Genomic DNA, 26,088 nt, shown 5'->3' with positions numbered 1-26,088 from the left:
TTCATTTTCCTCCAAATTTCCCAGTATTTGAGCAAAACTGCGAGCAGAAAGAGCAGCTATAATCCTCTCTGCTATTTTTAGAACTGTTCATTAGGGATGTGCCATATCGTATTGTTCGTGATAATATCGCCAATATTGTTGAATATCGTGAATGATTTTATTCCCTGAAATATGGTGTCATATCAACCACCCCTAATGATCTCATCAGGGTACTACTTTTTTCACACTGTTCTTATTTCCTATCCTAAATCTACTAGAGACCATAGATTATATCGGTCCAGTATCATTTATTTCACTGCTGTTTTTTAATATCTCCGTTAAGGCTGTGCAATATGTATGCAGTAATACAAGTAATAATTTTAATTTTATTGCAGTAGTGTATTCTTGAGAATTTAGTTCACTGTTTTGTCTTATCGCCAAGAGTATTTTTATCACGAAAATACCATGAAAAATATTGTCATATTATTTTAGGGCCATATCGCCCACCCCTACTGTTCACACTGCTGGGATATGAACGAATAACGGTGGGAATCAAACCTTCATAGAGCAAAAGCTGAGGACCTTGTACCTCCTTGTCTGTGATTGGTCTAAAACATTTGTTTGGCCAGTATGTCGCTTAGAATATCGCTTCACACGCCGTGCTTGTGATCTTGTGTTCTTCATAGGAAATTAATGGTTGCCTGTCGCCTGCCAGTGTGAACGCAGGGTTACAAGGCTTTATCGTGATGTCATGTGATCACACTGAGGTGTAAAATAATTTAAAAACATTTTTAAACGAACATGATTAGTTTCCTGACGCTTTCGTCCAATTTTCATGTTGCCGTTTTTCTTTTTTTCTTTCATATTGGATGAGTGCATTGAATTGTAACTGAGGGCCGTGAAGGATACATCAGCTGCGTCCTCCAAACTGCTCTGAATGTCTTCTGTGTTTCTGGGCTGTACTTCAATGAAGTAGTGTATCCTAGCAGCTAATCCTGGAGAGCTACAACCACTAATTATCATCTCATTATTGCCTCCAGGTGTGATTACTCTGTAGGTAGAAGTATAGATACTAGGGTTTAATAAAATACTTCTTTAAGTAAAGGTATTTTTAAAAAAGTACTGGTTTAAAAAGTACCTAAAGTATAAAAGTAAAAGTAATATAAGGAGAAAAAATAAAGCCATTAAGAACAAAAGCTTAGGCCACGCCTACAGAGTCCTATAGTGCACTAACCCACCCCTCCACAAAACACATTTATCTAAAAGCTTTAATGACTATAATGTTAAAATATTAAAATGTTAATGATGATAATATAATTTGGGATTTTGCACTCGGCTGTTCTCTAGTGTTTCAGCTGCATATATGCTGATATATACTGCATATATGTAAATGAATGTATTTTAGTAGAATGTAAATATATTAAAGAAGTTTAGTTGGTCTGGAGTTTGTCTGGAGTTTGTGTCTTGAGTCTCTTCATGAATACAGTATAAACCAATAAGGAGTCGGAATGGTATATGTTTATACTTCTCTACATCCAATCACAATCAGGTTCACTCTATCTGGATGGAGAGATTTATCTGGATAGGGGTTTTATTGAACGATGAGAAGCTGGTATGAAAACCAGCTGAAATGAAACAGGAGTAAAGATTTAAAATTTATGGAGTAGAAAGTTCAGATTATTGTGTAATTAAAATAATTAATTACTACAGTAAAGTATAGATAACCTACCTTTATACTTAAGTAATGTAATGAAATATTTGTACTTAGTCTGGTTCAGTCAGAGCTCTGTAATCAGGCCTCATTAGCCTGGTTTTGATAAGCCGCAGGTCTGTTATGGCTGTAGGTCTGGGTGGTGGTGGTGGTGAGGTATTATCAGGTGCAGGTTCTGTTAGTGGAAGGTTGTATGGTGTTGAGGAAACGCTGAGATAAAGCAGAGCTGGGTTCTGACGTACGTGAGAACTGCTTTGGCTGGTAAATCAGTACAGCATCAGTTCCACTCCCCCTCAGAGCAGACTCTTCCTTATAGCTCTCAGACTGATCTCAGATCAGCAGAAACGCAGCCGTATTTCCTGTAATTCATCCTGAAATCTTCCCCAAACCGTTCTGTGGAAAACAGGAGAGGTTATAAAGCCATTAAGATAACTCCACTCTTTATGGTGTAATTAAGAGAGGATAAAACTCTCTACCTGTTTCCTCCAGCAGTTTCTGATCTTTTCTCTGTGTCATGAATTCATACTGTAATGAATGTTGTTTTAATTGTTTTTGTTTGTTTTAATTTATTAAAATGGAATTTGTAGAGTTTCTAGACTATTGGTTTGGAATCTCTAAAGGTTTAAGGCTTTTTGTTTAGAATTTGTAGAGTTTCTACACTGTGTTTGGAATTTGTACAGTTTCTAGACTATTTGTTTGGAATTTGTAGAATTTTTACACTGTGTTTGGAATTTGTAGAGTTTCTACAGTGTGTTTTTTGGAATTTGAAGAGTTTCTAGGCTATTTGTTTGGAATTTATAAAGTCTTAAGGCTATTTGTTTGTAATTTGTAGAGTTTCTACACTGTGTTTGGAATTTGTAGAGTTTCTACACTGTGTTTGGAATTTGTAGAGTTTCTAGGCTAGTTGCCTATAATTTGTAGAGTTTCAACACTATCTGTTTAGAATATGCAGAGGTTCTACACTCTATGTTTAGAATATGTAGAGTTTCTACACTCTATGTTTAGAATTTGTAGAGTTTAGACTATTTGCTTGTAATTTGTAAAATTTCTACACTGTGTTTGGAATTCGTACATTTTCTACACTGTTTGGAATTTGTAGAGTTTCTAGGCTATTTGTTTGGGATGTGTAGAGTTTTTAGGCTATTTGTTTGGAATGTGTAGAGTTTTTGGCTATTTGTTTAGAATGTGTAGAGTTTTTAGGCTATTTGTTTGGAATTTGTAGAGTTTTTACACTATGTTTAGAATATGTAGAGTTTCTACACTGTATGTGTCTAGAATATGTAGAGTTTCTACACTGTATGTGTCTAGAATATGTAGAGTTTTTACACTATGTTTAGAATATGTAGAGTTTCTACACTGTATGTTTAGAATATGTAGAGTTTCTACACTGTGTGTCTAGAATATGTAGAGTTTCTACACTGTGTGTTTAGAATTTCTGAAAATATTCTTCTGTTCTTCTTCCCTTAAATTGTCATATACCTGTACTATATGTACATATATCATGTTTCAATGTTTGGTCATTAAACACTAGAACACTAGAAGTATAATGTGGAGTTTAGAATTAGCTTTGAACTGAATTTAAGAGATTTTTAAGGGATTTGGGTTTGGGATGTGTGTTGTGTTTTTTATATATTCTGGATTATATGATATGATGGTCTGATGAGCTGATTGGTCTCCAGGCTGTTGCTCTGGGGCAGGTTTGGTCTCTTGATGCTGTATGGGATATATTTATCTCTGCTCTGTGCTTTGAGATGTTCACATTCTCTAGACACTGTGTTTGGAATGTGTATTCTCTGTGTTTGGGTTTGGGATGTTTATAGGCTCTAGAATTAGTTTGGAATTTGTAGAGTTTCTTAAACCAAATTTGTAGAGTTTCTTAAACCAAATTTGTAGAGTTTCTAAACTCTGTGTGAAATTGTTTGGAATTTGTGAATTTTCTAGACTTTGTAAATGGAATCTTTTGAATTGTAGAGTTTCTTGAATCAGCATTTAGACCATTTAGATCTTCAGACCTGAATCTAGTTACTATTTCCAAACTTGATGAACTAAATACCTCATCAATTTCCTCAAATTTGTGGAGTTTCTAAACTATGTGTTCCGAATTTGTAGATTTTCCAAAATCTGTGTTTGAAGTTTGTAGAGGTTCTTAACTCTGTAAGGAAAGAATGGATTGTTTGGAATTTTCTAGACTCTCTTAATGTAATCTTTGGAAAATATAGAGGTTCTAGTCTATGTGTTTGGACGGTGTAGAGTTTCTAGACTATGTGTTTGGACCGTGTAGAGTTTCTAGACTGTGTTAGGAAGGTGTAGAGTTTCTTGACTGTGTTTGGACTGTGTACAGTTTTTAGACTGTGTTTGGAATTTGTAGAGTTTTAAGACTTTATTTGAAATTTCTATGTGTGTTTAAAGTTTCTAATCTTAGAAAAAAGACTGGAGTTTGTAGAGTTTCTTAAATCTGTTTTGTAGAGTTTGTTGTTGCTTGAACTGTGTGGAAAAAATGAACTGTTTCAGTTAATTAAACTGAATCAGTGGATTTACTAAACTCTGTAAATGGAATCTTTGGAATTTAAGAGTTTTTAAACAATGTATTTGGAATTTGTAGAGTTTTGTAAGTTTGTGTAGTTTATCAGAGGTTCTAAACTTTGTGTGGAGAAAATAGACTGTTTAAAATTTGTAGAGTTTCTAGACTTAGTATTTAGACTTAAGTTTTCAGACCTTGAATTCAGTTTATATTCCTGAACTTGGTCAACCAAATACCTACCCAGTTTCCTGCAATTTGTAGAGTTTCTAAACTCTGTGTTTGGAATGAATGGAGTCTTTGGAATTTGAGTTTCTAATCTCTGAAAGAATGAACAGTTTGAAGTTTGTAGAGTCTCTTAAATGTGTGTTAAATCAGAGTTTGGAGTTTGTAGAGGTTCTAAACTCTGTGGAAAGAAGGGACTGTTTGGAATTTGTGAATTTCTAGACTCTGGAATCTGGAATCTTTGGATTTTGTAATTACTTCCTAAAAACAGGATAGAGGCCAGAAAACATTCACTTCATTTTACACTGAAAATCAAGATAAACACGGGTTGCCAGATACGGGCTTAATGCCAGCGACTGAATGACGCATCAGTTGACTGGTCTGTGATTACTAATGATCTCCAGGGTTCCTGCTGGACTCGTTTCCTGAAGATCTGACCTCCGCTTACCTGCCCCACAGAGACTTTTACTTCTCTGTGTGTGTACAGTGTGTGTAGTGTGTGTGTGTGTAGTGTGTGTGTTATTAAAGCAGTAATAAGGTGTGTAGTGTGTGATGACGGCTGGGTTAATATTTACTGGTGTATATATATAGTGTATATAAGGGTGTGGTTCTGATTGCTGGGAATAACAGAACTCATGGTTCCAGTATGTTAGTGGGTCATTAGTGCAGTACTGAACACTGCCTGCTTAAAACTCAACTTTTAATAAATAAATGAATCAGGTGAGAGATTAGTGGGTTGAATGAATTAATGGGGTCTTTCAAATTTAAGTTTTTAGATTTTTTTCCGGAACCTCTAAATTAAATCTTTGGAATTGTACCATTTCTAGATTTCAGATTTTTGGAATTTGTAGAGTTTCTAAATTCTTTGTGGAAAGAATGGACTGTTTTTGAAATGTGAGTTTTGTAAATTCCCTAAATGTAATCGTTTTTACACTATGTTTTAGGAATTTGTTTAGCCTGTGCCTTTGGAATTTGTACAGTTTCTTAACTATGTGTTTGTAATTTTTAGTGTTTCTAGACTATGTGTTTTTGGAATGTTTCATGTTTATAGACTATGTGTTCTGATTTTTTTCTGTTTCTAGACTATGTGTAGAGTTCCTAGACTTAGTATTTACCTCGTTAGCGCCGTTGGGTTAGGGCTGCAACGATTAGTTGCTATAATCGACAGTCTTAATTATAAATATTTGTTGACTCCAAACGTTCGTTGTCGACTAATCATCAATTAGTAGCACTACACAAATTACGGGTGACAAAAACACTGCCTATGTGTCCAAAAGTGCCCAATCACAACAGATTTCACATTTCCTCAGTAAATATAAACACCTTTCACATTTAAAGCACAATGTTCTGGACGTTTGAAGGGCATTTAAATTTTATGTTCAGCTGTTTCTATTGTTTTGAAGTAATAGTGAATGCTAGAAACAGGAGCTATGGCAGAAATACTTGTTGACTAATCGATTAATCGTAAGAATAATTGGCAGATTAGTCAACTTTTTCTACCAAAATAATCATTAGTTATAGTGGGTAGAGCTAGAGTTTGGTCGACAACACTTGGTAACACTTTATAATAATTTTCATTAATATATTTTTAACTAATGATCAGTAGATGTGAACAAATCCCTAGCTCATCAGAATTTAAACATTAGTAAATCGCTAGTAAATACAAACTTTAAACCAGTCAAATGTTTACTTTTTTAGTTTCTAAAAATGTAAAAAATATCAGTTAATAATCATTAGTCAATGGTATAATATTGAAAGTTATTATAAAGTGTTACCGACTTTTTAAACTGTGACTAATGCAGCACTAGAGCTCAACACGCTTGGAGGAGAACACTAACTAACTGCTTATTCGTGACAGTGCTGTGTTCTACCCTCACTGTAACTCCACTGTAAATTTATACCACTTTTAGAACAATAGATTCAGATATAAAAACCTCAGATCTGTGTTTCAGATGAATCTCGCCTCTTTCTTTTTAAATATCTTTCAGTATCTGTCTGATGTCTCAGCAGATTAGATCGAGTGATTAAATGTACTGAACATCGTGTCTCAAATATCAAGAGCTGGTAAATAAAGACGTCGGACTCACAATAGACCGGTCAGAATAACATTTTTTTAAAAAGTAATTTAAGAGGCAGGATGAAATTGCAAGTCGGGGTTATTTTTAGACATTACAAAACCAAACAAAGAACAAAAACTCAAACAATGAAACAAAAACTAAGACTATAAAACAAAAAGAACTTAACAAACAAACTAAAGAATACAAACCAGATACTCAGCTAACAGCAAACAAACATTAAAGCAGAGTTTAACACGACAGAGTCACACTAAAGCTCTATCCAGACAGTATTAGTTTCTCTTTATCGGGTAATTTTCTCTTTTATGGGTTTTTTTTTTTATCCTCTGTGATTTTATTCCCGTCCAGAGCGATCATGTACCTGTTTCTGTCAGACGTCCTCTGATAAATAAATTACAGGCTGAATTATCTACTGTTTTTCTCTGAAGTCCGTGGTCCTCCGGTAATTTTAGTCCCGTCCGGACGCACATCTCTGAGTTTCGTCTCCTCGCCTTTAATAAAATAGATATTTGTCCACTGCCGCGCACCGTAATTACACTTTGGGCGCGCCTCTGTTTCCATGGAGATCCATGTAAAAAAAAAAAAACAGCAAAAGCAAACCACCTGTCCTTTTTTCACCTCCTGGACCTGAGCATGAACTTCAGAGCAGCTGTTTACTGTTTCTCCACTCCAGCAAAAGATGCTCCATAATTACACAATAAAAAATGAGATGTAATTAAAGGGTACACAAAACTAATAAGTAAAAAACACGAAACGTTTATTAATTACAATCATTTTTCTACAAAAGTTCTTTATTTTAGGGGATCACAGGTATGTGAACAAATTATCTTAAAATCTATTTTATAGGTTATTTTATAGGGTATTTTATAGTTTGCAGGGCTATTCCTTCATTTTTCCATCGTCAGTTTAAGCAGGTGAAAGCCTGGAGCTGGAGAGGATCATTTTAAAGGGATAGTTCGGTATTTTTGACATGAGTCTGTATGGCATCATCATAACCAGTGTCGTGCATCCACACTGACTTACCCCCCACAGCGTCCTGTGAGCCGAGTTCTTGTCCAGTTTAGGTCAAAGCGAAAGTAGTCCGGCATGTTTGCTGGGGTCAGGAAAATAACTCCTTTTTCTTCCCAAAGAAAAAGGAGTGTGTGTGTGTGTTAAAATGGTGCGGACTTGTGACTATCCAGGCTGTAGCAACAAAGATGTGGCTGATTCTCCGCAGAGTTTTCATCGTTTTCCTGTGACTGATGTTGCTCTGAGGAAACTTTGGGTACTAGCGCTGGGCATCCATGTGGACACAAAAGTGGAAAAAATAAAAAAGCTTCGTGTTTGCAGTGCGCACTTCTCTGTCCACCCTCTCTCTTTCTGCCCGATCTAATTCCATTTGGCGAAGTTCAACATCTGTATACTCGGGTTCATAAAGATATCCCCGTGGCTCTGAGCGGTGATCAATGTTTTCCTCGTCACTCTCGTAGTCACACATGTTCTCGAGGCGAGAAGTAAACAAAGCGACCCAAACACGTAGGCTAGCTGTCAGGTTGCAGCGCTGCGCGCATTGATATGGAACGAGAGAAAGTAGGACCCAAGTGATTTACGAGGCGTGACTTTTGCAGGGTTAGTTTTTTGTGATGTAAATAAATCACTCTTTTGAACACGTACTGCTTTGGGAAGAAAAAGGAGTTATTTTCCTGACCCCAGCAAACATGCCGGACTACTTTCGCTTTGACCTAAACTGGACAAGAACTCGGCTCACAGGACGCTGTGGGGGGTAAGTCAGTGTGGATGCACGACACTGGTTATGATGATGCCATACAGACTCATGTCAAAAATACCGAACTATCCCTTTAAGGCTGCTATTGTAAATAAGAAAGTGTTTATAATTACATATAATTAGCCTCTTTAGCACTATCTGGACGGGATTAGTTTCTCTGTGTAAAATATTTCACACTTCTACTCTTCTAGTGATAAAACTCCTGCATCCAGACTGCAACTGAAAAAAACTGGAGTTTTAGGCTTTTTTCTCGGTCACATGACCTCATCACATTCAGTAGCTCCTCCATTTCCTCTTTAATATTAATCTACAATGTAGAAAATAAATTAAATAAAGAAATAAAGAAAAATATTGACTGATTTCTGTGAGTAACGGTAGAAATGTGCTTTGGTGCTGCATTTGTTTATGTATGAACTAAAAAATTAGTAAGTGTAAAACTGCCAGAGCGAGTCTGAGTGTTCGATCTGCTCCATGTGCTTCGTGTTTCACTTGCCCCAAAGCTTTAAATTGCATAAAAAAAATAATAATGCATTACTGATTACTGACGATTAAACATTTACAGCCCCATTTTTAGGAGAAAAGTTAATTTTATTAGTTTTATTAGTCAAAGGTCCTGTGTGGAGTCCATTGCTTATTGAATCAGAGCCCCAATATTGGTGTCAGAAGGGGAATCTAAAGGTATTAGGAAGGTGGTTTTAATGTTATGGCTCATCTGCGTAGGCAAAACCATGTCAACTAAAAAAAAAAAAGATTATATGAGGTCCTCACTTCTGTGTGAAATTTGTGTCGATGTTTCTACAGCACCTATCAAGAAGGTTCCACGTTTATTATGCAATTTTCAGGTTGGATTGTAGACGTTTCTGAGCTGAGGATTGTGATTGGTCTAGATTTGGGCTGAATTCAGGTCTGAGACACTAATCAATGAATATTTTATCAGTTTATCTGAGAGATAAAGAGGCTGAGTAAATATTCAGACCCTGATAAGGAGGATCTGGCTGAGTTTTATCAGTTAATTATTTAATTATATTTACTCTGAATACACACAGACAGATACTAATATATATACCATATAAACACACTCAGCACCACCTAAACCCAACGGATTAACCCTCAGAGTGTTCCAGACTGAAATTTATAACGATATACCAAAAGTCATGGGATACGTGTCATAGTGGTGTAACAAAATATCTATATTTTATTGAATTACAATAGTTTGTTGTGCAGCACTGAATAAATACTTAATCATTAGTGTACAGATGTAATGTAATGTAAAGGTTGGTGTCAGAAGTGGTTCATTAAGTGTTGTATTTATGCCCCGCCCACTAGATAGTAGCAGTGTGGTTAGATCCCACTCTTCTGATTGGATAAAAAGTAAAATCTTTTTTGGCAACATTTTATTTGGATGGTACATTAGAGATGCCTTATAGATGCTCAACTAATATTCAATTAACTATCTATTAAATGCAACTTAACTCTTAGTTAATAATGTAAGTGATTATTATTTTGTATAGAACTAATTCTAAAATGTTAAAATTAGAATTTGGGTTAGGATTGGGTGTAGGGTTACATTCAACAGAGAAAAATGTAAAAAAAAAACATATACTTGAATATCAACTTTTATTTTATTCATATTTTAAATATGTTTTTCCTGAAATTTGATTTAAGCAATCGAAATATTTAAAAATTAGAAAATCATTTGAAGAAATATCATTGAAAAGATATTTTATTTCAGTAATTCAATTTAATTCAAAATGTGAAACTTACATATTATATAGATGCGTATAGACGTGTTTGATCTATTTTAAGCTTTTATTTATTTTATTGGTCCACTGTGTTTTATTATCAAGTCTAAAGTCAGTTCAGTTTTATTTTCACACAAAATCTTACAGCACTCCATACTGAACCTCTGCTACTGACAACTTTTATTGAGATGCGGATTTCATTTTCCAGCAGGACTTGGCACACTGCCCACACTGCGTTTCAAAAGTACAGTTGGTTTTATATAATATTCTAATTTTCTGAGGCACTGATTTTTGGGTTTTCATTGGCTGTAAGCTTCATAATCATCAACAATAAAAGAAATAAAGGCTTAAAATAGATCACTCTGTGTTTAATACATCTATATAATATATAATCTAAATGCCTGTATTGTTATGCTTGTTTAATCACCAGGTTCTTGCTGATACTTTAGCACTAATGGATCATGGGAACTCAGTACTGACTCACTTCAGAAGTGTTCAGATTACACAGAGCTATTATCACATTGTTATTTGTAGTCATTGTTCCTGTTCAAACAAAAGGAAAAAGCATATGAACACCAGAGAGTTTATAACTAAGACCAGTTCTGATAGCAGTGCAGAGCGGTGATGTGTTTTTAAATAACTGTATAGAAATATATCAACCTTATAGTACAATAATTAAGAACATGAGCTCAGTGTTACCCAGCGTTTCCAGTAAGGTGCCAATATAGTGATATTTACAGTAGGGGTGGGCGATATGGCTCTAAAATAATATCGCGATATTTCAGGGTATTTTTGCGATAACGATATACTTGGCGATATAGGAAAACTAAAATAATTAATTAATTTCAGGAATATAGTATAATAGTATAACAGAATAATCATAATGTGGCAAAATAAATAATATAGCATAAAATATAATGCAGCAAATAATATTGCAGAATATTTAGTGCATGCATATAAACTGCAAACTAAAAGAATTCTACAATAAATACACCTAAAGCAGCCCTTTTATCACGATATGGATTTTTAATATCACAATATTTCTGTGTCACGATATATTGTATACGATATAATATTGCCCACCCCTACTTTACAGTATTAATTTCTTTAATTATTGGATATTTCAATTTAAAGGTTTGATCTTTAAAAGAAAGTGATTGTTTAACTATATATTAGCTATTGTAATTATATGTTAAATATATAAATAGTTTTGCTATTTATAAAATATACACTATTTATAAATAATACAAATAGTTAATTGCATTTTTTTATAACATTTCAGATATATCTACCATTTCAGTAACTAATCTTTAGGATCTGATACGCTTAGAGGTCAGTGCTCTTTAAGTGTGTGTGTGTGTGTGTGTGTGTGTGTGTGTGTTAGGTAGTTAACCTATGATCTGGGTGGGTTCTGTAAGGGGAAATGACTCCACAGTGACGGTGCTCTGTCTCATAACCTGTGTTAGAGCTCAGAATAATGACCATACTAAACATTACACTCAAAGATCTGCTGCAACACACACACACACACACACACACTCCCTTTATAAATAGAATGTGTTTATCAGTGTTGTTGTGGTTAATGCCCCGGTTCTGTAGAGTCTTCATTATTATTATTTATTATTATTTATAAGTGTTAGTAACTCATTGATAAACAAATTGTTTAACACTTTACATTAAAGCCTATTGTAGTGTTTATAAGCATTAATAACCCATTAATAAAGACTGACATACACTTTACATTAATGACTTTTGTAGTGTTTATAAGTGTAAATAACTCATTAATAATGAATGACTAGTTTTACACTTTACAGAAAGACTTAATTTAGTCGATAGACAGACAGACAGACAGACAGACAGACAGACAGAAAGACAGGCAGGCAGACAGACAGATAGATAGATACATCATTGACCCCAAAGGACATTTAGGACAGTTTATAATAAAAATATATAAGCGTTAACTCAGTAAAAAAGACTTTTTACACTTGAGTAAGGCCTACAATAGTGTCCATAAGTGTTAATAACTCATTAATAATTAATGCCTCATTTTACACTTTACAATAATGCCTGCTCTATTGTAAGCATTAATAACTTATTAATAAAGAGCAAAATGTTTTACACTTAACAGTAAGGTCTACTTTAGTGTTTATAAGCATTAATAACTCATTAATAAAGACTGATAAATTTTACAATTTACAGTAAAGCCCTGCTTTAGTGTTTATTAGCATTAATAAACCATTATTAAAAACTGACTAGTTTAGACCTTTACAGAAAGGCTTGGAAGTGTTCATAAATGTTAAATCATTAATAAAAGCAAAGATGTTTTGCACTTTACAATAATGCCTATTGTAGTGTTTATAAGCATTAATTAGTCATTAATAAAGGCTGAGCTCTTTTACACTTAGAGTAAGTCCTACTATAGTGTTTGTAAGCCTTAATAACATGTTAATAAAAACTGACTTGTTTTACACTTTACAGTAAAGCTGGTTTTTATTGATCATGAATAACTCATTAATAAATGTTAAGCTCTTTTGTACTTTACAGAAAGCCTTGATTTAGTGTTTATAAGCGTTAATAACTCATTCATAAAGACTGAGCTGTTTTACACTTTAAATTAATGACTATTGTAGTGTTTATAAGCATTAATAACTTATTAATAAATGTTAAGCTCTTTTGTACTTTACAGAAAGCCTTAGTTTAGTGTTTATAGAGGTAAATAACTAATTAATAAAGACTGAGATGTTTTACACTTTAAATTAATGACTATTGTAGTGTTTATAAGCATTAATAACTTAAATAATAAAGGCTGACATGTTATACACTTTACATTAATGCCTTATTTATTGTTTATAAGCGTTAATAACTCATTAACAAAGACTGACTAGTTAAAAACTTTACAGAAAGGCTTGATTTAGTGTTTATAAGCGTTAATAACTCATTCATAAAGACTGAGCTGTTTTACACTTTACATAAAGGCTTGATTTAGTGTGTATAAGCATTAAAAACTCATTAATAAATGTTAAGCTCTTTTGTACTTTACAGAAAGCCTTGATTTAGTGTTTATAGATGTAAATAATTAATTAATAAAGACTGAGATGTTTTACACTTTAAATTAATGACTATTGTAGTGTTTATAAGCATTAATAACTTAAATAATAAAGGCTGACATGTTATACACTTTACATTAATGCCTATTTTAGTGTTTATAAGCATTAATAACTCATTAACAAAGACTGACTAGTTTAAAACTTTACAGAAAGGCTTGATTTAGTGTTTATAAGCGTTAATAAGTCATTTATAAATGTGCATAGACCACCTGAGATGATGAAACATCAGAGTGAGAATATAAAGGATGACCTGTTTAGTCACTACTCTTTTATTTTGTATCTCTCTCTCTCTGTTTCTGTCTGTAGCTCTGCCCCTGTTCTGTGGTAATTGAGTGTAATCGGATCTGGTAGGAGCTCAGATTGTAATAAACTGGTTTCACTGGTTTTGTAAAAGGGGGCGTGACTGCTCTGAGTTCAGGTTTAAATACTCTGATATTCTGATGTGTTTAGGTTTGAACGCTGCTCTGTTTCTATCAGGAACAGTAATGATTTATTTGGTTTGCACCAGTTAACTCCACCTGTAGAAGGTGTTGATTGGTTGCCTGGAGCTGTAGAGCAGGTCAGGTGAAGGGGAAGGGTCGGGGGGGGGGGGGGGGGGGTGGGGTTGATCTTCAGACCGTTGATCCTGAAGGACAGGTTACTGAGATGAACAGCAGGATAAGGAAACACCTGAAAGACCTGATTCCAGGGGTCTGGGAGGAGGGGGGGCTACTCACTGCACTCACCTCCCCGTATATATATATATATATATATATATATATATATATATATATATATATATATATATATATATATATATATATATATATATATTAATCATGAATAACTCATTAATAAATGTTAAGCTCTTTTGTACTTTACAGAAAGCCTTGATTTAGTGTGTATAAGCGTTAATAACTTATTAATAAATGTTAAGCTCTTTTGTACTTTACAGAAAGCCTTGATTTAGTGTTTATAAGCGTTAATAACTCATTCATAAAGACTGAGCTGTTTTACACTTTACATAAAGGCTTGATTTAGTGTGTATAAGCGTTAATAACTTATTAATAAATGTTAAGCTCTTTTGTACTTTACAGAAAGCCTTGATTTAGTGTTTATAGAGGTAAATAACTAATTAATAAAGACTGACTTGTTTTACACTTTAAATTAATGACTATTGTAGTGTTTATAAGCATTAATAACTTAAATAATAAAGGCTGACATGTTATACACTTTACATTAATGCCTATTTTAGTGTTTATAAGCATTAATAACTCATTAACAAAGACTGACTAGTTTAAAACTTTACAGAAAGGCTTGATTTAGTGTTTATAAGCGTTAATAAGTCATTTATAAATGTGCATAGATAATAAATAAATAATAAATATATATATATATATATATATATACATTCCACCGAATGGGTGCTATTAGCTTGTTGTAACTCTGTTACAAAATTGTTACAAATTTAACTTATTTTGTTTGTATTTAACTATTCAAAACATGTACTGATCAAACCATTTTTTACAAGATTTCTAATCTTAAGACAAAGCATGTTTAAAAGCAAGAAAGTCTTTATTTTAAAGGAATGTTTGACTGCATGCTCAAATAACTGATATTTAAGACAAAAAAAATCACTCCTGTTACTGGAACTCATTCCTGTTACTGGAACTCATTCCTGTTACTGGAACTCATTCCTGTTACTGGAACTCATTCCTGTTACTGGAACTCATTCCTGTTACTTTTTGTGTTTTGAATAACAGGATGAAAGTAATAGGAATGAGTTTTCAGCATAGAATTAGCAAAAACATGAAAAATAGCTGAATGGAGGCTATGCTAACAGCATGAGCACACTGAGAACATAAAAAATAAATCAGTAAGATGTAAGAATTAATTTAGGTAACAGCACTGAGTTTTCAAGATGAATGTTCAAGATATTTCAGAGGGGTAATAAGTGTTACGGTAACAGGACTGAGTGACGCACAGGGACACAACTAAAATATGTATTTTACTTAAATATTATGGATTTATTATGAAAAATATCTATACTTTTAAAGCATAGATGTGATTTGGTGTCACACAACAATGCAAAAAATATATAATTTCTGAAGGATTTTAATAAATAACTGTATAAGTTTATAGTTAAAGAGTGGGGACATATGTAGTTGTATATATTTAATATATTAAATTTCTCTGATTTTATTACTGGGTTATATAGGTGTATTTTGGAGTAAAATCAACATTTGTTGTTTTATTCCATCAATTTCTCAACAATATTTCTCTCAAATTCCAAAAATATTGTCATTTAGAGCATTTATTACAGAAACTACGAAAATGCTTTCAGATTTGAAATGATGCAAAAAAAGGTCATATTCATTTCTAAACAACAATACTAAAGATTTAAGAGTTCAGAAATCAGTATTTGGTGGAATAACCCTGGTTTTAATCACAGTTTATATGCATCTGCATGTTCTCCTCCACCAGTCTTACACACTGCTTTTGGATAACTTTATACTGCTTTACTCCTGGTGCATTGTTCCATAGATCATAGGCCTCTCTCTCTCTCTCTCTCTCTCTCTCTGATAAAAAAAAAAGCAAAAGCATCATGGTTGCCAGGCAGCAGCTCTATGGAGTCACGACTTACTGCAGCTATAAACAACAAACCAGTATGACCAACAACACCACCTGACCACCGACTTTATTAATGTTTATTCTAATGTTATATAGATTTAATTACAGGTAGACACTCTCACTGATCACTGACTTTATTAATGTTTATTTGGGTTTAGTATTCTAATGTTATATAGAGTTAATTACAGGTAGATACTCTCACTGATCACTGACTTTATTAATGTTTATTTGGGTTTAGTATTCTAATGTTATATAGAGTTAATTACAGGTAGACACTCTCACTGATCACTGACTTTATTAATGTTTATTTGGGTTTAGTATTCTAATGTTATATAGAGTTAATTACAGGTAGATACTCTCACTGATCACTGACTTTATTAATGTTTATTTGGGTTTAGTATTCTAATGTTATATAGAGTTAATTACAGGTAGACACTCTCACTGATCACTGACTTTATGAATGTTTATTCTAATGTTATATAGAGTTAATTACAGGTAGACACTCTCACTGATCACTGACTTTATTAATGTTTATTCAAATGTTATATAGAATTAATTACAGGTAGACAATAGTATTGTATAGTATAGTGTAGTATAGTGTAGTATAGTATAGTATTGTATAGTATAGTATAATATAGTATAGTGTAGTATAGTATAGTATAATATAGTATAGTATAGTGTAGTGTAGTGTAGTATAGTGTAGTATAGTGTAGTATAGTATAGTGTAGTATAGTATAGTATTGTATAGTGTAGTATTGTATAGTATAATACAGTATAATATAGTGTAGTATAGTGTAGTATAGTGTAGTATAGTGTAGTATAGTATTGTATAGTATAATATAGTATAATATAGTATAGTGTAGTATAGTATAGTATAGTATTGTATTGTATAGTATAGTATTGTATTGTATAGTATAGTGTAGTATTGTATAGTATAGTATAATATAGTGTAGTATAGTGTAGTATAGTGTAGTATAGTATAGTATAGTATAATATAGTGTAGTATAGTATAGTGTAGTATAGTGTAGTATAGTATTGTATAGTATAGTATAATATAGTATAGTGTAGTATAGTGTAGTATAGTGTAGTATAGTATAATATAGTATAGTATAGTATAGTATATTGTGTAGTGTAGTGTAGTGTAGTATAGTGTAGTATAGTGTAGTATAGTATAATATAGTGTAGTGTAGTATAGTATATTGTAGTGTAGTGTAGTGTAGTGTAGTATAGTATAATATATTATAGTATAGTGATGTATAGTATTGTATAGTATAGTGTAGTATAGTATAGTGCAGTATAGTATAGTGTAGTATAGTGTAGTATAGTATAGTGTAGTATAGTATAGTGTAGTATAGTATAGTATAGTATAGTATAGTATAGTATAGTGTAGTATAGTGTAGTATAGTATAATATAGTATAGTATAGTATAGTATATTGTGTAGTGTAGTGTAGTGTAGTATAGTGTAGTATAGTGTAGTATAGTATAATATAGTGTAGTGTAGTATAGTATATTGTAGTGTAGTGTAGTGTAGTGTAGTATAGTATAATATATTATAGTATAGTGATGTATAGTATTGTATAGTATAGTGTAGTATAGTATAGTGCAGTATAGTATAGTGTAGTATAGTGTAGTATAGTATAGTGTAGTATAGTATAGTGTAGTATAGTATAGTATAGTATAGTATAGTATAGTATAGTATAGTATAGTATAGTATAGTATAGTATAGTGTAGTATAGTATAGTATAGTATAGTATAGTATAGTGTAGTATAGTATAGTGTAGTATAGTATAGTGTAGTATAGTGTAGTGTAGTATAGTATAGTGTAGTATAGTGTAGTATAGTATAGTGTAGTATAGTATAGTATAGTATAATATATTATAGTATAGTGATGTATAGTATTGTATAGTATAGTATAGTATAGTATAGTGTAGTGTAGTATAGTATAGTGTAGTATAGTATAGTATAGTATAATATATTATAGTATAGTGATGTATAGTATTGTATAGTATAGTATAGTATAGTGATGTATAGTATAGTATAGTATAATATATTATAGTATAGTGATGTATAGTGATGTGTGAGGTGTGGATGGAGGTCAGGTGATCAGTGTTTGGTTAGCTGATGGTTTTTCTCTGGGTAAAGTAAATAAAGGATGAATGTTTTATTAGTTTCAGTTCCTGCTGAACTGGTTTAACAGTCAACATATTAAAATACTGCTCTTATTATATTTCAGTGTGGATGGATTGATGAACCACGTCTGTATTTACATTATATTTAATATAAATTACACTTCAGAAATGTGTGTGTATTAACTACAATTATAAAATGTGTTAAAAATATTATTATTGCTGTCAAATTCATTACATGAACACATGTGATTAATGTGAAAATTGAATGTATTTAGCGATGTGAACATGTCATAAGTTTACTGCTGCCGAGTTCAGAAGATAAATGATTTTTTATTTATGCTGATATATGGATTAAATCTCACCAAAAAACTGCTGGCAGGTTTCTTTAACGACTTGTTGAATGTGGAATATGGAGCTAGAGTATGACTGGACGATATGGTACAAAATCTATATCACAATATATTTCATTTTATATATAGCATTTTCTGCCATTCAAACTCTCTTTCATCCATAATATAGTGATTATTTCATTTTTTGGTGCACATAATACATAATAAAATGTACAGCTGATAATAATAATAATAATAATAATGTTAATAATAATAATAAAACACTTTTGTCTTTCAGGTGAAGCTGCCCAATTTGATCCGACATTCAATGGACCAATTCATAATAGGTTAGTATTGATTGTGTGTGTGTGTGTGTGTGTGTGTTGAGAACATATATGTCTATATGCATGGTTCTTTAATGGTACTGATGCCACATTTCCCTGCAAATTTATAGGTTTTCCTTCACCAAGCTCACTTAATTCAACTATTTAACTCATAAACTAAAACTTTCAGAGCTACAGCCGGGGTGTTAAAGCAGGGAAACCTCTAAAATGTACATGACCAGGGTTCGAGAACACTGGTATACACCCTTTTATTTTAATATGTTTTTTTATTAACTTCTTTAGTCATCAGGGTAATATAATGATTCACCAAGGTCATTATCGTTTCACAACATTTCAAAAAGCTACTTTTGTCATTTGTCACAAGGCTAAAATGTCTTTTCAGCGAGTTTCTTCGTGTTTAGACACTTTAGTAGCTCCCAACTTCTGGTTATTCTGCAAAACTCTTATATATTTCTCATAAGTTTTTAATTATTTAGTTCACTTTGGGGCTTTGTAGCTGCCAGTGGAACTGATAGACCAAATTAACCAGAGTATGATGCTCCCACCACCATGCTTAACAGTTGGTACAGTGTTCTTGGGTCTGTGTATTTTACCCCTGATTGCATCACTCATATCAACATAGAGTTGACTTTCATGTCCATGATGAGTGTCTAAACTTAGCCTACAACTATGACTGTCGATATGATTTATGATTATGTAAAAAAAAAGACTACTTGGCCAAAAAAAAGGACACTACCTGCGTTTAAATAAAGAAAAACAGGTAAGAGCCTCCCATGGGTAATAATTACTGCATGAGCGAATATGTTTCAACTTATTTAACCCTAACTGATGCAGGGAGTAGCTTCTCATTAGTTAATTAAACAACCATGTGGAAAAACAGACTCATCCTCTGGTCGTGGAAAAAATCAAGTTTATCTGTTTCAACGGAGGAAACAGAGGAAAATAATCACATATAAGCCTCACATATAAGGGGGGGCATCCCACCACTGTTTAAAAATGCTTTAAATGAATGTTAAATAAAAGTTTAAATGAAATGGTTTACTTGGTTTAGAAGGGTCAAATTATCATCATGCAGGACAGTGTGAATAACCTTTGAATGATGGTGATCGGTGATCACTTAAACATTTGGTGAAATCAGACAAATAGTATAAAAACAGCACTAGAACTAAGAGATATGTTGTTTAATAGGGAAAGTAAGAGCTTTATTTATATATATATATATATATATATATATATATATATATATATATATATATATATATATATATATATATATATATATATACAGTATATGAACCCCGCTTTTTGCTGTTGTTTAGGAGCTGCACTGATATCATCTGCTGTGTGCTGTTCATGCTGGTGGTTGTCGGCTACATGGTGGTGGGAATTCTAGGTAAGAAACTAAACTCTCTATTTTATTACTGTTTTTATTCCCCATAGATGCGTATCTCTGTTACTGATTATACTACCCCAACTCCAATTATACAGGCTATTAAAATAATCACTGTAAAATTTTTTAATTTAAATTCATTTCTGAGCATTTATTTCTATTGCTCAATTTATCATGAAATTCAAAGACAGCTGCTAGATTCACTTTTATAAATTGGTCAATATGAAAAGTATAATTAAAAAATAATTAATAATAAGGCAAATCCCACAGGATGTACCAATTTGTTATTTGGGTGGTGAAAGTTTTTAAAAGGTTAGCATTTTTGTGCATTTTTATTCATATTACGTACATATATATCTTTAGTATTTCTGTTAAAACAATTTGTATATAAAGATTTCTTGTTTGGTAAGAAATGTTACTAAAAGTCCTGATCATAATTGTATTAGAAAATGTAAAATAAAAAAAATAATTAAAGTAAATCAGCAGCTGTCGGAATATTAGAAACAAAAATATTAAAATGGTGATGTCCTAAAATAAATTTTAATCTTTTTAAATTTAAACTTTTTTTTATTACGGTTGTCTATTTTCAAACATGCAGAATTTGTGGTTGATTGCAGTTACTAATCTGAAATTATTAAGAGAGTGAACAGGCTTAAGGAGTTTTTAATTAGTTTTTTAATTAGTTTTTTAATTAGTTTTTTAAAGAGTTTTTAAGAAGTTTTTAAGAAGTTTTTAAGAAGTTTTAAGGAGTTATTTTAAGGAGTTATTTTAAGGAGTTTTAAAGAAGTTCTTAAGGAGTTCTTAAGGAGTTCTTAAGGAGTTCTTAAGGAGTTCTTAGGGCATTCTTAAGGAGTTTTTAAGGCTTTTTTAATGAGTTTTAAAGGAGTTTTTAGGAAGTTCTTAAGGAGTTCATAAGGAGTTCATAAGGAGTTCATAAGGAGTTCATAAGGAGTTCATAAGGAGTTCATAAGGAGTTCATAAGGAGTTTTTAAGGAGTTTTTTTTAAGGAGTTCTTTTAAGGAGTTCTTTTAAGGAGTTTTATGAGGTTTTAAGGAGTTTTAAAGAAATTCTTAAGAAGTTCTTAAGGAGTTCTTAGGGCATTCTTAAGGAGGTTTTTAAAGAGTTTTTAAAGAGTTTTTAAAGAGTTTTTAAAGAGTTTTTAAGAAGTTTTTAAGAAGTTTTTAAGAAGTTTTTAAGGAGTTCTTTTAAGGAATTCTTTTAAGGAGTTTTATGAGGTTTTAAGGAGTTTTAAAGAAGTTCTTAAGGAGTTCTTAAGGAGTTCTTAGTGCGTTCTTAAGGAGTTTTTAAGGGTTTTTTAAGGAGTTTTAAAGGAGTTTTTAGGAAGTTCTTAAGGAGTTCATAAGGAGTTCATAAGGAGTTCATAAGGAGTTTTTTAAAGGAGTTTTTTAAAGGAGTTTTTTTAAGGAGTTTTTTTAAGGAGTTTTTTTAAGGAGTTTTTTTAAGGAGTTTTTTTAAGGAGTTTTTTTAAGGAGTTTTTTTAAGGAGTTTTTTTAAGGAGTTTTTTTAAGGAGTTTTTTTAAGGAGTTTTTTTAAGGAGTTTTTTTAAGGAGTTCTTTTAAGGAGTTCTTTTAAGGAGTTTTAAAGAAATTCTTAAGAAGTTCTTAAGGAGTTCTTAGGGCATTCTTAAGGAGGCTTTTAAAGAGTTTTTAAAGAGTTTTTAAGAAGTTTTTAAGAAGTTTTTAAGAAGTTTTTAAGGAGTTTTTAAGGAGTTTTTAAGGAGTTTTTAAAGAGTTTTTAAGGAGTTCTTTTAAGGAGTTTTTAAGGAGTTTTTAAGGAGTTCTTTTAAGGAGTTCTTTTAAGGAGTTTTATGAGGTTTTAATGAGTTTTAAAGAAGTTCTTAAGGAGTTCTTAAGGAGTTCTTAAGGAGTTCTTAAGGAGTTCTTAAGGAGTTCTTAAGGAGTTCTTAGTGCATTCTTAAGGAGTTTTTAAGGCTTTTTTAATGAGTTTTAAAGGAGTTTTTAGGAAGTTCTTAAGGAGTTCATAAGGAGTTCATAAGGAGTTCATAAGGAGTTTTTTTAAGGAGTTTTTTTAAGGAGTTTTTTTAAGGAGTTTTTTTAAGGAGTTTTTTTAAGGAGTTCTTTTAAGGAGTTCTTTTAAGGAGTTTTAAAGAAATTCTTAAGAAGTTCTTAAGGAGTTCTTAGGGCATTCTTAAGGAGGCTTTTAAAAAGTTTTTAAAGAGTTTTTAAAGAGTTTTTAAGAAGTTTTTAAGAAGTTTTTAAGAAGTTTTTAAGGAGTTTTTAAGGAGTTTTTAAGAAGTTTTTAAGAAGTTTTTAAGAAGTTTTTAAGGAGTTTTTAAGGAGTTTTTAAGGAGTTCTTTTAAGGAGTTCTTTTAAGGAGTTTTATGAGGTTTTAAGGAGTTCTTAAGGAGTTCTTAAGGAGTTCTTAAGGAGTTCTTAAGGAGTTCTTAAGGAGTTCTTAAGGAGTTCTTAGTGCGTTCTTAGTGCGTTCTTAAGGAGTTTTTAAGGCTTTTTTAATGAGTTTTAAAGGAGTTTTTAGGAAGTTCTTAAGGAGTTCATAAGGAGTTCATAAGGAGTTCATAAGGAGTTTTTTTAAGGAGTTTTTTTAAGGAGTTTTTTTAAGGAGTTTTTTTGAGGAGTTCATAAGGAGTTCATAAGGAGTTCATAAGGAGTTCATAAGGAGTTCATAAGGAGTTTTTTTAAGGAGTTTTTTTAAGGAGTTTTTTTAAGGAGTTTTTTAAGGAGTTCTTTTAAGGAGTTCTTTTAAGGAGTTTTAAAGAAATTCTTAAGGAGTTCTTAAGGAGTTCTTAGTGCGTTCTTAAGGAGTTTTTAAGGGTTTTTTAAGGAGTTTTAAAGGAGTTTTTAGGAAGTTCTTAAGGAGTTCATAAGGAGTTCATAAGGAGTTCATAAGGAGTTTTTTTAAGGAGTTTTTTAAAGGAGTTTTTTAAAGGAGTTTTTTAAAGGAGTTTTTTTAAGGAGTTTTTTTAAGGAGTTTTTTTAAGGAGTTTTTTTAAGGAGTTCTTTTAAGGAGTTCTTTTAAGGAGTTTTAAAGAAATTCTTAAGAAGTTCTTAAGGAGTTCTTAGGGCATTCTTAAGGAGGCTTTTAAAGAGTTTTTAAAGAGTTTTTAAGAAGTTTTTAAGAAGTTTTTAAGAAGTTTTTAAGGAGTTTTTAAGGAGTTTTTAAGGAGTTTTTAAGGAGTTTTTAAAGAGTTTTTAAGAAGTTTTTAAGAAGTTTTTAAGAAGTTTTTAAGAAGTTTTTAAGGAGTTTTTAAGGAGTTCTTTTAAGGAGTTCTTTTAAGGAGTTTTATGAGGTTTTAAGGAGTTTTAAAGAAGTTCTTAAGGAGTTCTTAAGGAGTTCTTAAGGAGTTCTTAAGGAGTTCTTAAGGAGTTCTTAAGGAGTTCTTAGTGCATTCTTAAGGAGTTTTTAAGGCTTTTTTAATGAGTTTTAAATGAGTTTTTAGGAAGTTCTTAAGGAGTTCATAAGGAGTTCATAAGGAGTTTTTTTAAGGAGTTTTTTTAAGGAGTTTTTTTAAGGAGTTTTTTTAAGGAGTTTTTTAAGGAGTTTTTTTAAGGAGTTTTTTTAAGGAGTTTTTTTAAGGAGTTCTTTTAAGGAGTTCTTTTAAGGAGTTTTAAAGAAATTCTTAAGAAGTTCTTAAGGAGTTCTTAGGGCATTCTTAAGGAGGCTTTTAAAAAGTTTTTAAAGAGTTTTTAAAGAGTTTTTAAGAAGTTTTTAAGAAGTTTTTAAGGAGTTTTTAAGGAGTTTTTAAGAAGTTTTTAAGAAGTTTTTAAGAAGTTTTTAAGGAGTTTTTAAGGAGTTCTTTTAAGGAGTTCTTTTAAGGAGTTCTTTTAAGGAGTTTTATGAGGTTTTAAGGAGTTCTTAAGGAGTTCTTAAGGAGTTCTTAAGGAGTTCTTAAGGAGTTCTTAAGGAGTTCTTAGTGCGTTCTTAAGGAGTTTTTAAGGCTTTTTTAATGAGTTTTAAAGGAGTTTTTAGGAAGTTCTTAAGGAGTTCATAAGGAGTTCATAAGGAGTTCATAAGGAGTTCATAAGGAGTTCATAAGGAGTTCATAAGGAGTTTTTTTAAGGAGTTTTTTTAAGGAGTTTTTTAAGGAGTTTTTTTGAGGAGTTCATAAGGAGTTCATAAGGAGTTCATAAGGAGTTCATAAGGAGTTCATAAGGAGTTCATAAGGAGTTCATAAGGAGTTTTTTTAAGGAGTTTTTTTAAGGAGTTTTTTTAAGGAGTTCTTTTAAGGAGTTCTTTTAAGGAGTTCTTTTAAGGAGTTTTAAAGAAATTCTTAAGAAGTTCTTAAGGAGTTCTTAGGGCATTCTTAAGGAGGCTTTTAAAGAGTTTTTAAAGAGTTTTTAAGAAGTTTTTAAGAAGTTTTTAAGGAGTTTTTAAGGAGTTTTTAAGGAGTTTTTAAGGAGTTTTTAAGGAGTTTTTAAGGAATTCTTAAGGAGTTTTTAAGGAATTCTTAAGGAGTTCTTAAAGAGTTCTTTTAAGGAGTTCTTTTAAGGAGTTTTATGAGGTTTTAAGGAGTTTTAAAGAAGTTCTCAAGGAGTTCTTAAGGAGTTCTTAGGGCGTTCTTAAGGAGTTTTTAAGGCTTTTTAATGAGTTTTAAAGGAGTTTTTAGGAAGTTCTTAAGGAGTTTTTAAGGAGTTTTTAATTAGTTTTTTTAAAGAGTTTTTAAGAAGTTTTTAAGACGTTTTAAGGAGTTCTTTTAAGGAGTTATTTTAGGGAGTTCTTTTAAGGAGTTCTTTTAAGGAGTTTTAAAGAAATTCTTAAGAAGTTCTTAAGGAGTTCTTAGGGCATTCTTAAGGAGGTTTTTAAAGAGTTTTTAAGAAGTTTTTAAGAAGTTTTTAAGAAGTTTTTAAGAAGTTTTTAAGAAGTTTTTAAGAAGTTTTTAAGAAGTTTTTAAGAAGTTCTTAAGGAATTCTTAAGGAGTTCTTTTAAGGAGTTTTTACGAGGTTTTAATGAGTTTTAAAGAAGTTCTTAAGGAGTTTTTAAGAAGTTCTTAAGGAGTTCTTAAGGAGTTCTTAAGGAGTTTTTAAGGAATTTTGTGTCTCCTACACCTGAAGCCTGTTCACAGGTGTTTGAGCTGTAGGTAGGAGTGTGTAATAGAGTGGAGGACAGTGAGAGATGATTAACACAGTGTTTAAAACCTCCAGCAGCACTGCTGCAGTATCTGCTGCTGTTTGATGAGTGGAGTGGTGGTGCTGATTGGGTGGGTGTATTTGTGAAGATGCTGATTTGGTTAAAGAACAACAGGCTGTTTCAGTTTTAGTGTGCTCTTCAGATAAGAGAACCACAAACGCGCTTTCCTGTTAGTGTCACCATTACATGGGAAAATAACTTCCTTATTAAGGTCATGTTTGCTCTCGCTCATGATGAGCTTTCACAGTTCACTGCCTGAGATTCTGCGGAGTACAAAAGGTCAACTTCACTAACCGTCTTCCAGAAATACCATCACTTTATAAAAAACAGCAATAAACAGTTTATAAGAGGTGCTTAACTGATCCTGAAGTTAACCCTGTCCTATACAGCCTAGAGTGGGAGTTTTAGAGATAATGTAGTTTAGAGTGGGAGTTTGAGATGAGTGGGGGTTTGATTTAGATTAAGTTGTTCAGACTGGGGGTTTGAGATTAACTCATTCAGAGTGGGGGGTTAAGAGATGAACTGGTTCAGAGTGGGGGTTTATTTTAGAGATTAACTCGTTTAGAGTGGGGGTTTGTTTTAGAGATTAACTCATTCAGAGTGGGGGTTTGAGATGAACTCATTTAGAGTGGGGGTTTAAGAGATGAACTGGTTCAGAGTGGGGGTTTGAGATGAACTCATTTAGAGTGGGGGTTTAAGAGATGAACTGGTTCAGAGTGGGGGTTTATTTTAGAGATGAACTCGTTCAGAGTGATGGTTTTAGAGATTAACTCGTTTAGAGTGGGGGTTTGTTTTAGAGATTAACTCATTCAGAGTGGGGGTTTGTTTTAGAGATTAACTCGTTTAGAGTGGGGGTTTGTTTTAGAGATTAACTCGTTTAGAGTGGGGGTTTGTTTTAGAGATTAACTCGTTCAGAGTGCGGGTTTGTTTTAGAGATTAACTCATTCAGAGTGGGGGTTTGTTTTAGAGATTAACTCGTTTAGAGTGGGGGTTTGTTTTAGAGATTAACTCGTTCAGAGTGCGGGTTTGTTTTAGA

At 32.0% G+C, this 26,088-nt stretch overlaps 1 protein-coding gene across 2 annotated transcripts in view; it reads left to right on the top strand.

Annotated features, from left to right (window-relative positions):
• LOC103023320 (choline transporter-like protein 4) overlaps positions 1 to 26,088 on the top strand; it is a 57,983-nt gene that overhangs the window by 1,950 nt on the left and 29,945 nt on the right. For both annotated transcript variants that reach the window (XM_049472901.1, XM_049472902.1), the window contains exons 2-3: positions 18,490 to 18,538; positions 19,855 to 19,928. In XM_049472901.1, coding sequence (XP_049328858.1) covers positions 18,490 to 18,538; positions 19,855 to 19,928 — 123 coding nt within the window. The remainder of the gene's footprint in view (positions 1 to 18,489; positions 18,539 to 19,854; positions 19,929 to 26,088) is intronic.

This window comes from Astyanax mexicanus, unplaced genomic scaffold (assembly GCF_023375975.1).
Source record: "Astyanax mexicanus isolate ESR-SI-001 unplaced genomic scaffold, AstMex3_surface scaffold_31, whole genome shotgun sequence".
NCBI lineage: Eukaryota > Metazoa > Chordata > Actinopteri > Characiformes > Acestrorhamphidae > Astyanax > Astyanax mexicanus.
This window is presented reverse-complemented; position numbering and strand designations above follow the sequence as displayed.